At 37.4% G+C, this 13,322-nt stretch overlaps 1 protein-coding gene across 5 annotated transcripts in view; it reads left to right on the forward strand.

Annotated features, from left to right (window-relative positions):
- Nucleotides 1-13,322, forward strand: part of DISC1 (DISC1 scaffold protein) — a 174,471-nt gene that overhangs the window by 73,736 nt on the left and 87,413 nt on the right. For 4 of the 5 annotated variants that reach the window (XM_058419897.1, XM_058419898.1, XM_058419899.1 and 1 more), the window contains exons 8-9: nucleotides 526-628; nucleotides 11,484-11,672. In XM_058419897.1, coding sequence (XP_058275880.1) covers nucleotides 526-628; nucleotides 11,484-11,672 — 292 coding nt within the window. Of the gene's footprint in view, nucleotides 1-525; nucleotides 629-11,483; nucleotides 11,673-12,949; nucleotides 13,053-13,322 lie in introns of those variants that run through there. The other variant, XM_058419900.1, reaches the window with a different exon arrangement.

Consider the following 13,322-nt stretch of genomic DNA (forward strand, 5'->3'; position numbering starts at 1 on the left):
GTGTGTCCTGATTGTGAAACAAAGTGCAATATCAAGCTGATATAGCCTTACATGTTGGGTGTGTGAAAAATAAAGCTGCTTTGCCTTTTTTCAGTTAAAATGCAGAGCATGGTATATTTTGTATAAAAATCACATTGTATATTGTGGACTTTTAATCTCCAAATACTGGTTTATTTATGCTCCACTTGAAGCTTGATTATTAGTACTGAAACTGTGCAGAATTTGTAAGATGGCCTTTCTTCTGTGTGCAGCCTCAGTATGTAGTGGTGAAACATGTCCTCTCTCATGCAGGTAGCTAATGCTAATACCATTCCCTGTTTTAATAACAGAATGTGCAGCACAGCCTGGAAATTTTGATTCAATGTTGGGCGTTTCTGTAAAGACATCACTTTGTATTAAGCTTTTTTACCTTGCTGCAGGATGTTATGTCATGTCTGTTAACCAAGAACATTTGAAGCCCCATTTCAACTGCCTTGTACTTTTACATGAATGAATTCTATATCATGGCTGTCTGCCTCAATTTAGGTTTGCACGAGTCAGAAACTCTGCAGTACTTTGAGGAGGAAAGTGAGTGATATTGAGACTCAGCTACCAGCTCTACTTGAAGCCAAAATGCTGGCTGTTTCAGGTAAGTTTTAAGTGATGAGGAGGATTAACAGTGTTAAGGAGTGTATTAAGGAGCAGTTATTGATCTCTTCATAACAGACTTGTTAGAGGAAGTTGTTCATGTGTTACTGTAGATCCCTCGAAGTCGTGACCAGCCCGGCAGAGCAGGGCTATGCCATGCCTTGTGTGAGGTACTTCAGGTCCCTCTCCACTTTGGAACTACAGGCAAAGCTGAGGCTGGGTGGTAGACATTAACTTGCAAAACACATGGTATTTTTCCATAGGTGAAATTGATGTGTAATTATCAATAGCTGTTCCAGGACTCCTCAAGTTACATTCTTATAGCTCTCTAGCTAAGTTATAAATGTATAGGTATCATAATTACAAGTCTGGTTTTAAATGACACTTTAAAACGGAATACAATAATTGGCAGCTTCTGCTGTTCAAATCATTAAACAACTAATGTTGGCAGCAAAAGAGCACTTTCATCCTTGGAGCACTCAAGCATGTTATTTACAACCAGTAAAACACAGAAATGTGATTACAGTGTGATACATAACAGCCTTACGTGCCACTTGCTTGGGATTGCTGCACTGTTCACCAAGGAAAAAAGGCAAATCACAGTCCTTTCTTTTAAGTTGGAAGAGATGGGTTTTCTAATTCAGCAAATATTTTAGTAGCTGTCTCTCTGCTAAACCCTTGCCTTGGAGAGGAAGCTGAGTAGAAGGGAACGTGGACTAGAGTGCAGAGAGTTTTCCAGTGTTACAGCAAGAAAAGAAAGGCTAAAGGGTTTTTGATACATGTAAAGATGACATGTATCAAAACATTAAAAAATCAAAACATCAAAAAAAGCTCTCCTTATGTGATTTATCTTTTCAATTATATACAAGAATCTATATTGTACACAGAAATTATTTTAAAATGAAACCTTGTGCAGTGTCACATATTTCTTTTTTTTTTTTTTTTCCCCCCCCCAGAAGTGGATAATGTCAGGCTTGAACAAAGTCCTAAAGGAAGTTAAAGCCCAGATTTTGTATTGGTGCTGAGCATGCTCAATTTCCTTACTTCTCCTAACATCTTTTGAAATGGAAATCCTCTTTATTTCTCTTTCCACCTGTAAGAGGCAAACCAGGCAATCATCCTTCTCTACCCTTAGACTGTTTAAATGTAGGTAGTTTTCTGGCTTTCAGAAAAGGGATTTTATGGCTTGGGAACAAAACAGCCCATAAACTGGACAGGCAACTACATGTAGGAAGCAGTTGGCCAGAAAAACTGTATCTTAGTCTGACACTTGGAGAGAGTGAATGACAGCTTGAGGATCATTTCCAAAACAATCATAACAGCATTTTAGACTTGTTAGCTCTTAAAAGATGTTGCTTGTTTCAGGAATGAATTACAAAGACGTTTTAATGCTGCTCTTTCTATAAACTGTTTTTACAATTGTTTGACTGCCTTTCTATGCTTTTTAAGACATATCAGTGCAATTTCTTTGTACTGATAAAAGCACTGTTTCTTTTTTAACTCTTGCTTCAGGGAATTTTAATGACTGTGAATGGTCCAAACCTAATTTGTTACTAAGGCAAAGTTCTGCATGGCATGGTTAAAAATCAAAGTAATTTGGTAACAGTGGATACTGTAATTTCTTTACTTCATTGTAAGATACAGATACATTCAGGCAATGTGGCGGCACTTATTTATGTAAAATGCAGTTATGTACAGAGGACACAGGGGAGATAAAAGAATAAAAAGAAAACTATTTCTCTGAAGACCTGAAAGTAAATAAGAGGAAAAAATATCTGAAAACACCAGAAATAGTCTTAGGGCATGAGGTGAATAAAATCAGATAAGCCAAGATGCAGAGTGAGTTGCAGCTAGCTAGCAGAGAAGCAAATCAGGAAGAAAAAAATTTATAAATGCAGAAGAAGAAAGAGGAAGGAAGAGATAAAAATAATGGGGGTTATGTTGTTGTTTGTTTAATTTTTTTAAACTTAATAAGGCAAAACCAGTGAATAGTGGATAATGGAGAGGGCTAAATTAGTTTCTGTGTATTCCTGTGTTCAGAGTAAATGAATGACACCTCTTAAGGAAGGCACAGTAAAGAAGCAGGTCTTAACCTTCTAGATACTGGCTAAGATTTAAGCAAAATACTTTATGTACCTATTCCCTGGTCTCTCAGCCAACAATGTTGATGAACAGCCTGGCTATACTCGATTGTTAGAAGTTGGAAGGAGGTTCAGTTGGGTAACTTGCAATTGTTTAAGGACAGTCTTGGAACAGCATGACATTCAGAAGGAATTGTAGTGTGCATACGTAGATACGCAGTAATAATGAAGTTTAGAGTTAGAGATTTTCATTTGGTCTGGAAACATCAGGCAGGGTTAAATGTCTGTTACTTCTTATGTAGCAGCTAGATAATTCATTCAGACCGTTTCTTCAAGAGCACTGCTAATGGATATTGAGAACAACTGTTTTTCTTTATACAGATGTCACATAATTTTTAATTAAAGTAGTATTTTTCTTGAGGAAGCAGTGAAAGTTAAGTGGCTTTGGAACAGTATCAAAGCAAAAATGTGACTGTATCCCAAAAGTTAGATTAGATGAGCTAAAGAACAGAGTTATTAAGTGAAAATTAGCTTTCAGAGTGTGTATGTGGTGACTTAATGATGTGATGACGTGGAAAGCATGATATATACCTCAGCCTTTAATGGCTATCTTGACAGCTTCAGACAACATTTATTTGCCACATGGACTGTACTTTCTAATACAAATGCATTGATTTAAAGTACTGGTGTATTTGCACCAAAAATTATAAGAATATAGTTGATATTATTTTTGGAGGAAAATACCATGATAAGTGCAATGTAACCATAAGTTAAATTAGTCTTATCAATACAATACCATGGAATTTAAGGCTGTGTGATAAATGATACTGTAAAGATGTAAGAGACAATACCATGAGACAATACTATGTATATAAATGCCTCTCCTTCCTATTATTTCATCCTGGAAAGAAGTGTAAAATTAAATTTGGAAGAGAAAAACTAAAGCTTGTGAATATCTGGATTACTGAAGGCCATAAAATAAATTTAATTAAATTCCAGTGAGCTTTCTTATAGGAAAAAGAAAAGCCCATACTTACATGTTCAAGAGGTATTTCTATCAAAAGTTCTCTATCAACAGTTACAATTCAGAACTTTTATATCAGCACCTCACATCTGATTGGCCTGTTGGCACAAATAACTAACGGTTAATACTCCAGAGATGCTAGTCCAGAATTTTCCTCCAGAGATAATTAGAAGGATCCTATATTGTTCCAGTTATTAAGTCAGTAGCTTTAGATAATTATAGGCAACAGGTACTCCAATTTCATGAGATGCTGCTGTTGATATGCGCATTCGTAAATTCTTATAGATGAATTTTTATTATAGTTTAGCATCTAGTAGGTCTTTTTTTTAAAGTATTTAAAAAACACTTTATTGTCAGTGCTTAGAAACCTGCATGTGATTTTTCTAACAGCTGCTTCTTATAGTGGCCCTTAACATGCTCATAAAATTTTGTAGTCAGTTATAAGGAAGAACATGACAGTACGTGATACTCTGTTCTTTCTTTCAGTATCATGTTACTATGTAGCATGAATTTTTTTAGGGAATAAATTTCAGATAAAAAGATTTGAAGCTGCTAAGACAATTCAAATAAGATGATGTTTAAGCAAGTGTGAACATAACTGTAGAAATATTATTGAAACTTATTTTCATACTTTGTGCTATTTTACAGCAGAGGAAATAAGACATGGCGTGTTTCTGTTGTTTCCTTAGTGAGAAAATAATTTGGGAACACGAGGGAAGATGCAAACTAAAATGAATTTTTAGTCCTGTTTCAGCTCTTTCCTATATTTGAATAAAAGAGGTTTATGGAGGTACATTTTAAAACGTTTTCATAGACTCTTTGAGAACTTTTTTTCCTCTTGAGAATATTAGCATGGGACTAGATAGCCAGAAAGTGGCTTAATGGGAAGCTAAGCAGGCATGAATGAGATACTGTGTTTATTATGCATCTGTGAGATGCATGTCATTAATTTCCTTCTGTTTTTGAAAACGCAAGTTAGATCTAAACACAGAAGTTAGTGAGCTGATTTGTAGTTTGAAAATCTTAAAATTGTCTTTACCAGCAAGAGATCACATGGCATGGTCCTATAAATATCATTACCTCTATTTCATTAAGTACTGGCAAGTGGGAGCTGCTTGGAAATGATGTTGTGGCATGATTTCCAGCAGTACTATAAGGTTTTTTTCCTTATGTCAATGTAAAAGCATAGTTATAATCAACATGACATAAATACTAGATAGCATATTTCACAAAGCCTAATGTTAGGGCTGTTGCCTCTTTGGCTGCTCTTTGATGCTCATTTAGGGCAAATTCTGCCTGGATCCAACTGTAACAAAAAGAGCTCCCAGCTTTCCAGCTTTGGTGCTAAGTATTCCTGTTGGGAAATGAGTAGGTTAGAGAGGGGACAGAGCCATCAGACTGGAAGGTGCCAGTGCAGGCAGAAGGACATTTTTACCCATCCATCTGTGGTTTATGTTAATGTGGATGCCTTGTTTTCATGCTTGTTCTGTAGTTCTGTCATTTCAATCAGAAATATGAATGGACACACGGTTCTTGGTAGGATGTCAAGCTCTTCCCCAGATGTGCTGCTCCTAATTTGTCTTTCACTAGATGGAAGTGGTGTTCCTAGTTTCTTTATCTTTTCTGCTTCTGAGAACTGTTGTTCAGTAATGGCTGCAGAACTCGCCTAGTCTTAGAGGCAAATTTGACGCTGCTCCTTTGTGCCTTCTTATGAAGGCTCAGTTTTTTGATTAATTGGAGTCCAATAGAGGGCTGCATCTTGTCAGATGACGTAGCTGGTTCCACACTTTCCTGTTGCTGATTCCAGCAGCTGCCTGGGTTGATGAATCAGAGGAGTATTGAGATTTATTCTGCTTCATGACTTCAGCGTCTGGTTCCGGCATTCACTGCTGTGTATGGTCATGTCTTCCCACAACACTCATTTTATACTCCATGAAATAAAATTAGTCACCATATATTGGTGCAAACGCTGTACTTTTTGGCCCTCCTATTAATGGATTTGAAAAATAATGCTACTAAGCCCCCCAAACCAACTCTCAAATGGTCCCTCAGACTTCAGACAGCTCTGTGTTGTGGTTTGCCCCTAGCCAGCAGTAAAGTTCTACCTGGACATTCTCTCTGCTCACAGTGGGGGAGGAGAATTGGAAACAAAAAGTAAAACTTGTGGGTTAAGATAGGAACAGTTTAATAACTGAAGCAAAATAAAATATAATACCAATGATAAAAAGTAACAGCAATAATAATGGTAATGAAAAGGCCGGTGAGAGTAGCATAAAGCCCAAGACAGGCAAGTGATGCACCATACCAATAAAGTGATGCTTACAACCCACAGACCACTGCCCAGCCCATTTCCAGGCAGCTATTGGTCCCTCCCAGCCAACTCCCCCCTGTTTATTTGCTGAGAATGATGTTCTGATTTTAGGCTAAGAACTGCTCTGCTCTGCTCCAACTAAAAACATCACTCTGTTATCAACATTATTCTCTGCCTAAATCCAAAACACAGCTTGTGCCACCTTACTAGCCTATACCAGCCACCAAGAGGAAAATTAACTCTATTCCAGCCGAAACCAGGACGTTATGCTTTTTTAGTCTCATTTTCAAGTCAGTCTGCTGGATGTTACTGGCTTTCAGTGAACTTCAAGGGTAATTCATTGCAGCTGAAGTTCCAGCATGATATGTGACCAGACAGCAGAAAGTCTTTTCTTCTGTTGGAGAAGTCAGTCGTGAAACAACTTAGTCTCTTTCACTCCTCTTGCCTAAGCAGCTATCCCTGGAGCAGGAGAGAAGGTCAATTTATCTCTTTGGCAGCTCCTTTTCTGCAGCTTTGTGCTCAAAGGGGTCATGTTAGAAGGGAGAGCTGTGAAGGGAAGGTGCTATCGTCCTGTAGGAAGGCTGTGCTGTGGTCTGGAGGGCATGAGAGAAAACATTTGTGGAAGGGGGACAGTGATGTCTCTCCATTGTTACTACTGATTTGAAATGTTATTACTTTGGGGCTTATTTATTTGTGTTCCGCTCTGCCCCTTTTATTATTTTATTATTATTATTATTCCTGAATTGTTCTGTGGTGCCTGATTCAGTCCAGGTACAAGAGGCTCTCTGTGACTTAGAATTTCTCCTCCAAATGTATGTCTGTGGGGTCTCTCACCTTCTTCTAGCTGGCAATTACCTTTCAGGATCACATCAATCATGTAGTTGTGTTATGTTTCATAAAAGCATTGACATGTGTTATTGCTTAAAAACAATAATTGCAATTCAAATGTGCTGGATTTCTGTAAAATGTTTCTGGAGATGGTAGACTGTCCCTCATTTGCAGTTTATTTTTTCAGAGGTGCAAACACACTGGCAGTCCTTCCAGAATCTTACATTTCTGTCATGTCTTTGGCTTTTTCCTTTTCTTTTGTGAGTAGGTGAATGATATTTATTTTCTTCAATTTCTTTTGTGGTGTTGAAATCACTTTGTATCCTCATAAATCACTGGGTGGAAGATTTTCAGCCTTGAATTCCAGTACCATTGATAAATACTGTGGTGGCAAATGCCCTAAGCTAAAATGTAAATTTTCACTTTCTTATGAATTATTAAAGGTAATGCTGTAAGTATATGAAGAATTAATTTATAGATAATGATGAGGATTGACCAGTCTATTCTTTGTTACGTTTAAGCTAGGGTCCAATAGATATGCTTTATTATTAATGAAAAAAAAAACTCCTTTGTACTTACTACAATGAATGTATTTTCAGTGAGGCTGAGACTTCTTTCTGTGCTTCAAGTATCAATAATGGTAGCTATGAATGTATGTAACTTCTGCCATAAATTTGAGAACACGTGTGAGTAAAATATTTGTAGACCCTTAACTTTGTCTTATATTTTGAAGGGGGAAATATTTAATAAAGTTTAATTAATAACTTATTTCTTGGGGTTTTTTTTATTATTTTTGTAAAATCGGACAGATTTCAAGCCATATTTTTAATCATATTTAATAATGCTGGCAAATGGTATCAAAATAATGATATTTTACTTCAAGAATACTAAATGGGCAATAATCTTCCAAATATAGTAAAATCTGACAATGAGGTGTTATAATGGGCATGAGTTTGTGGCATGTAACTATATCGAAAATATATTTGATATGCAGAGTACTATTTAGCTGTAGCCATACAAGTAAAATTTTAAGAATAGAGGAAATAAGGGAAATGCACTAAAGTTTACAATAAGTAAAAGCAATTATAAAGCTGCTTTCTGCCTGGAGATTGTTTTAATTTTGGCTGTTTTTGCTGCGTGGGTTGTTGTGCTTGATTTGGCTGGTATTTTTGGCATTCACATCAAGCTGCTGGAGCTTACCTGATGTCACTTTCTGCAGAGGATGAAGGATGCATGGGAGGAGACAGCCCCAGAGGGCAAGATTAAGGAGGAAGATTGAACTTTTTTTGTTGCTATGTTTCGAGATAATGGTAATGTTCAGTCCCTCAAAGTGAGGTGCGCATACTCAGTTCCTTATGACAGTGCACTGCCGGCACATTACCTGTTCAGAGCCCTGGGTGCTGCACGTTTGCTGCCCTGGTTTGCACCCCGTGTGTTTATATGAACGTGGATAAACGTGGCTAAAATTGCACGTCTCCAGCAAGCATCACTGCGAGACAGGAGGAACGATGGGAAAAGTGACATCTTGCTCTTCAGTCCCCTTCACAGAATCTCTGTCCCATGCCCTGGTTTAGACCAGAATCTCAGCTTCGGTCTTAGACTATTAATTCCTTAGCCTTGTTTTCTCTGTACAGATTTTATGAGCAAACAATCCTATTGGCTGCATGATTTTCATGTTTCCTGGGAAGAGTTAGACTGACTTAACTAGTAACAGCCAACTAGAACTCTCTCATTGGTATGGCTGTGTAAAACATAGCTCCAAGTGGTTGACAAAGTAACTTATTGTGTTCACTTAGGCAAACTAATTATTAAATTATCAAAAAGAGTAATTTTAACATTTTGAGAGGATTAGCAGAATAAAATATCTTGACATACGTCTTCAGAATGTTTGTATGTTATCCAATGTGACATTGTCTCAACAACAACAAAAAAAAACTCAGAAAAAAACCCCAAAAAACAACCACACCAGAAAAATAGAACCCAGGAGGGTTTTCCGACGCTGGCAGCTATGGATTATATATTAATTTTTTATTAATTGAGGATTGAGGTCAGAGCTCCCTGATAATGGTACTTATGATGCCTGAGTTTTTATATGCTCTTCTGAATTTTCACTGGAGACTTTGACATTTTTGCTGTTATGGGAGGCTGCATCAGGTAGGGTGTGGTGCCTTTTGCTTTTGGGTTTGTATCTGGTGCTGTTTCCTTATAGCCTCAGTTTTGATATAAACGTTTCCTCTGGGATTCAGACCCATTCAGTATATATAAAACTTTCATATGCAATATCATACCTTTTTCCTTGCTGTCCTCTGAAACGTCGCGGCAGGCTTCAGATTCTAATGAAGATTTTCTCACCTTCATGTTTTATTAAACCTCCTGTGCTTTGATGCTTGTGATGAGTTCTGGTGAATAAAGGTGGACTCAAGTCTTGTTCCCTTAGAAGCATCTGAATATTTACCATTTTTCCAGTGATTTTGCCTTGCTTATTTTGCTGCTTTGTTTTGCCCATTTGGAAACATGATAAATTAAGGTAATAAAATTTGTGTTGTTGTTTTCCTGGTAAAGCACTGGTGTAAGCCATATGATCCTACTATTAGTAAGATCCTACATGTGCTATTTGTAAAGTACATATCTATAGTTATTTAATTGTAATTGTAAGACAGAAGTGGCAAATAGGGTTTTAACTGGGAATTAGAAATGAGGGACTTTTGATGTGTTAAAAAGAAACAAGAAAATGTCAACATTAAATGAGGAAGAGGTTAAATGAAACTATCATAGCCTTGGGGCTAATAAAAAAATCACCAAAAAACCAAATGCAAGGCAGGACTACCACACTTAGCAATGTTCAGTCTTTAAACCTGACCTGATACAGTATTTCCCAAAATTTTGGTAAGTGCAGCCTCCCTTTGGCACACCTGCCCTCATACAGCCACTTGAGTTGGCAGCAGCATCTTTTCTTCAGGAGAATGGCTGGCTGTAGGTGTTTGGTGGAAGCGCTCCTGCTCCCTCTGGCATTCTGGAGGAATGGAGCCGCTCCTGGCAGCTGCTGGTGGTGGTTTGCCATCTTCTGACCAGTGTAAACACTTGCATCCTGTTCTTGCTTCCTTGTCTTGAAGAAACTGAACAGCAGCCAAAGCGTTCCCTTTTAAGACTTTGTGACCAACACTTCGAAGACTCCAGGTCAAAAAGATGTAATGCCATAATTTAGGATATTCTGATGTGAATTTGATTGTTTGGATTATGTGTTAATATTTAAAAATGAACTCTTCAATTGATCTGTTATGTATAAGCAACGGTGTATTGTATTGCTGAAACAAAACCAAAAAGATACTCTCACATCTACATAATGCTTGTGGTATTATAAAGTGATTTGAGGCTACAGTCATTGTACAACTTCAGAAGCTGATGAGACATTTGTGTGACTGGGTTTTATGTTAATATTTGCTTCAAGGCTAAATCTTCCAAGTGTCTTTACTTACTAAATACCTTTACTTATTAGATCATATCACCCAATTTTTGCTAATTTAGGATGATACAAGAGCTTAAATCTTATGCTAAAGGTCTTCTTTCTTTTATTGGGCAATTCTATATGGAAATTATTTTTATCAAGGATTCTTTAAGTTAAAGTGTGGTGGCAGGGTTTAGGTTTTCATTTGTATATTTTTTGGTTGGGTTTGTTTTCCCTCCCAGCCAAGTATCTCCATCATTAAAATTATTCTGGTACAGTTATGTAAATGTGGCATTGTTACTCTACTGCTGTTTAAAAGTAATTTAATGGCTGAATATCTCACTGTCATTTTCTATTTATTACAAAAGTCTTCTTTTCAAAGTAGGAAACATTCCTCTCCACCTGGTTATAAAAATGGTTTTCAGAACGTTTAAGTGGATAAATGTTACTAGGCTACACTCTAAACCACTTGGGAGTTGAACTTTTGCTCTGAATTCCTGTCCAAAGGAACTAGATATTTTTAGAAACTCCAGAACAGTGTGAGCTGGCCTTCTGCCTGTCTGTGACGTTTCAGGGAGAGCCAGAAGTTGAGGGTTGTGACTTCTGAATGTGTTCTCTGAGAAGAACATCTCCCCATGGCCTCTGCTTGAGGTGCAGGCCATTTAAGAAATGCAGTGTGTCCTTCATAAGTAACCTGCTGTTACTTGTTATAAAAACCAGCACAGGGCTGCTTTGTTCAGGGAGGAAATACTTCAGGGTTGAGCAGGTATACAGCCTCTGTTTCAAATGTACTGTGCATTCAGGGGTCCTCCAAAGGAAGAGAATGGTCTGATAGATCACACTGCAGCGATCAGTGAACTACAGTATGACATTATTCAAAGTGCGAACCCTTAGGAACAGGTTTCCTGGAAAAATGTAAATTGTATCAATAATTAAGGAAAATACCATTACGCTGTGTTAAGGTTAAATCAGCTGCAATTGTTATTCTTTTAATATTAATGAAATGAATGCTTGCAAAGCAGTTTTTCTTCTTTTCCCCCTTTCAGTTGCTGTTGGGAAGTATAATTACCTCATTTCCCAGGATTGCTATGTAAGCTACTGATGTTGCAAGTGTCCTGCCTCATTGTCTTTTTCCTCTTTCTTCCCCTGCCCCCACAAAACATGCAGGAAGTAATTTTGGCACTGCGAAGGATCTTGCAGAAGAAATAAGATCATTAACATCTGAGAAGGAGGGACTGGAAGGACTTCTCAATGAACTGTTGGTTCTGAATGCCAGAAATACGCGAAAATTAGAGAGAATTAAAGATGATTACACCAGACTGAAACAAGAACTTGAGCAAGGAGAGACTGCCTTTGGTGAGTAGTTTACAGATTGTTACAGCTTTTTGCTCAGACCTGATCTCCTGGAGGTGTGCTGGGTTTCATGAATTGTTCTGCATTTCACAAAACATTCTGAGGAAAATCTGGCAATGACCTAGAGAAGCAGTATGTTCAATATCCTCTCAGCTGTTTCCTCTGGAGTTGGGGGAGGCCATGGAGAACAAGGGATACCCCAGCAATATACCAGTTTTTGAAATCTATCTTAGCCTAGTTCTCAAAACATTTCTTTTTCAAAGCCCATTTTTATCTCAGTGATGAGGGCACTGTGCTTGTGTTCACATACAGAGGAAGATGTAGTCTTCATGCAGAAGCAGTAGATGTGTCTGGCTTGACACAGACAGACAGGAACATGTTTAGTATATAAAACTGAACGTTTAGTACATACATGTATAACACATTTGGTGGTGGGTCTGAATGTATGAGGTGCCAGAGATTCCTGATTCTGAAAGCAAGACTTCTCATAGTAAATTTGTGTTTGAGGGGGAGTTTAAACAACTTGCCAAGTGCTGCTCTCAGACAACTATGAGCAGTGTGCTTGTAGTGTCGTCTTGGAATTGGGGAGGTTGTCTGTGATTACTGGGAAAGCTACTGACAAATTATCAAACAGCAAAGTCGTTCCTAAACTTGACTTACTCTTCTTGCCTGCTGTACTCACTCCTGAAGTTGAAGCAGATAAAATGGCCTTGCTGCTTTCTTAAAGGGCTGAAAGGGCTCCGTAATATATGATTGACTACAAAGGTACTGTTACTATAATTCTCTCTAAACTAAATACAGTCCTGAGAGCTACTTTAAAGCTTTAGAATTTTGAAATCTCTTTCCTTTTTCAGCATCTTATGTGTGGTAAGTTGGGTGAAGAGAGGAAGGTGCCTCTGTTTTAGAAGCGTATGAAGTTTCTTCATAGGCAAGAGGATAAGCAGAGCTGTCTTAGAAACAAAAATATTTGTAGGCAGCTGAATACATCTAAGACAATGTTTTAAAAATGCATAGAATAATGTATGTATGCACACACTTCTAGATAAGAACATGCTTTTTTAGAATCTAGATAAAGTTTAAAAAAATGATTCCTCAAATTTAGTGCATTGTGATACAAACCCAGAAATGCACATCAGGCAATGCTTCTTCTTTCCTTGGATTTTCAAGAGAGTTGAAATGGATTCTGATCTTCTAGTCAGCCCGTTTTGTTTCGCTTTTATTTTAGGGTAATTAAACTTCCTATAGTACACATGTATGTTCCTGTTTGTGTTTTAATTTAGCAGGGTTTTAAATCGTGCCTGTACAAGATGCTTGCTGAAGCAACAGAAACGGTATCAGTTCATAGACTCTTTTTTTCCCTTTTGCATTTATACGAATGATAGGAGATACCTTCCTTGCCTGACCTCTGCTGTCCCACCATGTGTGACAATAGATTTCAAAATACTGGCTGTTTACTCTGTAGATTTTCTTTTAATTTACTGTGATTCTGTAGGCAAAAAGAGAAATTTATCCTTGTGTTAAAATGCAATGCTGTAAAGCAGATACTAGTCAGAGATACATAAATTGAAACCTGACATCTTCACTTTTCATAATCCCTGCCCCCTTTACATGTGAGCTACCCTATTTTCTCCTTTAAAAAATGAAAATATTTGA

The sequence above is a fragment of the Hirundo rustica genome, chromosome 3, assembly GCF_015227805.2.
Source record: "Hirundo rustica isolate bHirRus1 chromosome 3, bHirRus1.pri.v3, whole genome shotgun sequence".
Lineage (NCBI taxonomy): Eukaryota > Metazoa > Chordata > Aves > Passeriformes > Hirundinidae > Hirundo > Hirundo rustica.